Source organism: Bison bison, unplaced genomic scaffold, assembly GCF_000754665.1.
Source record: "Bison bison bison isolate TAMUID 2011002044 unplaced genomic scaffold, Bison_UMD1.0 scf7180017864379, whole genome shotgun sequence".
NCBI classification, from domain to species: domain Eukaryota; kingdom Metazoa; phylum Chordata; class Mammalia; order Artiodactyla; family Bovidae; genus Bison; species Bison bison.
In genome coordinates, this window is record NW_011494951.1 from 168,794 (window position 1) to 170,451 (window position 1,658).

Here is a 1,658-nt window from a genome sequence, read left to right on the forward strand (position 1 = left end):
ATATACAGTGGGAGATTTCTATATTCATTTCTCATTAATGAGTAGGACAAGTAGAAAGAAAATCAGTAAGAACATAAAACAATTGAGCAACACTAAAATAAACTAGTCCAAAATGATATTAAAAGACACCATACTATACATCTCATACCAAATTAGTGTCTGCTGCTGCTGCTGCTGCTGCTGCGTCGCTTCAGTCGTGTCCGACTCTGTGCGACCCCATAGACAGCAGCCCACCAGGCTCCCCCGTCCCTGGGGTTCTCCAGGCAAGAACACTGGAGTGGGTTGCCATTTCCTTCTCCAATGCATGAAAGTGAAAAGTGAAAGTGGAGTCACTCAGTCGTGACTGACTCTTCACGACCACATGGACTGCAGCCTACCAGGCTCCTCTGTCCATGGGATTTTCCAGGCAAGAGTACTGGAGTGGGTTGCCATTACCTTCTCCAAGTTAGTGTCTACGTATCATTTAAGAGTAAACTCCAGTGTTTTCTATCAATCTCTCTTAGATTCCTTCAAACAAATCCAAATTCACTCTCCTTTGAACACATGTGGCATCTAGCATGTGTTAAGCTCGGTTAGCACTAAGTTAATAAGTTAGTACTGTTAAGCATTAAAGATATCACAATTGTATTTTTCATATGCATAGAGGACACAGTAAGGACAGTTCATCATTCATGCTTGTATTACTGAGGCCTAGTCCAATGCCTGGAATACAATAGGTACTTGGTTAATAAATCAATGATTAAATGTATAAATCCTAAATTGATTCCCTAGCTCTGATCTCTCACTGAAATGTGAATTCCAGGTTTCCAGCTAAATCCAAGACATTTCTGCTTGGGTGTTAAAGCATATATCTAGCACCATCCTCCCAGAGAATTTCCAAATCTTAAAAAATGTTTTCTTTTTAATTATCCCTCTTTTTGACCTCATCATTTGCTGACATTTTCTTTCATTTAATCAGTGGATATTCACAGACTGAATCTTGGTGTAACAGTAAACCAGGTGCTGCCCTCTCAGAGCTCCTGGTTGTGAGACAGACAAACTCACAAACAGCTACAGAAATAAAAAGTGCCATGCAGAGTGCAGTACCATGTTGTAATTCTGCACTTCAATAAAGGCTATCACAGAAGCATTCAACCAGTCTCCTAATCCTGCTCATTCTTCCTTAGCAAAAGTCTTCTTGCTCTAACATTGACTCGATTCACATTTTCATTGCCAATGCCATTGTACACTATTATATGACATTAGCCGGGCCCTCGTTTCTAAATTATTATCATGAGTCTCCTCAGTGTTCTCATTGCTTCTGAGCACTTCCCATTCCTGCTTTACGCTCACTAATAAGTACTGAATTTACAAGGATGAGCAAAACAGAGTCCTTGCCTCAGAGACATTACAGTCCAGTGGAGAGGAAAGACTGCACAAATAATTATAATTTAAAATTGATATCATCGTTATCAAGGAAAAGGTATATTGCTCTGGAGAAAGAATAAAAGCAGAGAGTCATAATTTATAAGCATGATTCAGAGAAGACTTCACTGAGGAAGTAATATTTAGAGTGATAAAATCATGCAGGAGTTAACCAAGTAAAAATAAAAAGGAAAAATACTCAAAGCAAAAGAATTAGTATAAAGATTCTAAATCAATGATTGCAGAAATAGTAT

At 38.5% G+C, this 1,658-nt stretch overlaps 1 protein-coding gene across 1 annotated transcript in view; it reads left to right on the plus strand.

Annotated features, from left to right (window-relative positions):
- Positions 1–1,112, plus strand: part of LOC105001170 (olfactory receptor 10A5-like) — a 4,680-nt gene extending 3,568 nt beyond the window's left edge. The window contains exon 3 of the mRNA XM_010857348.1: positions 959–1,112. Coding sequence (XP_010855650.1) covers positions 959–1,112 — 154 coding nt within the window. The remainder of the gene's footprint in view (positions 1–958) is intronic.
- Positions 1,113–1,658: the final 546 nt, after the last annotated feature.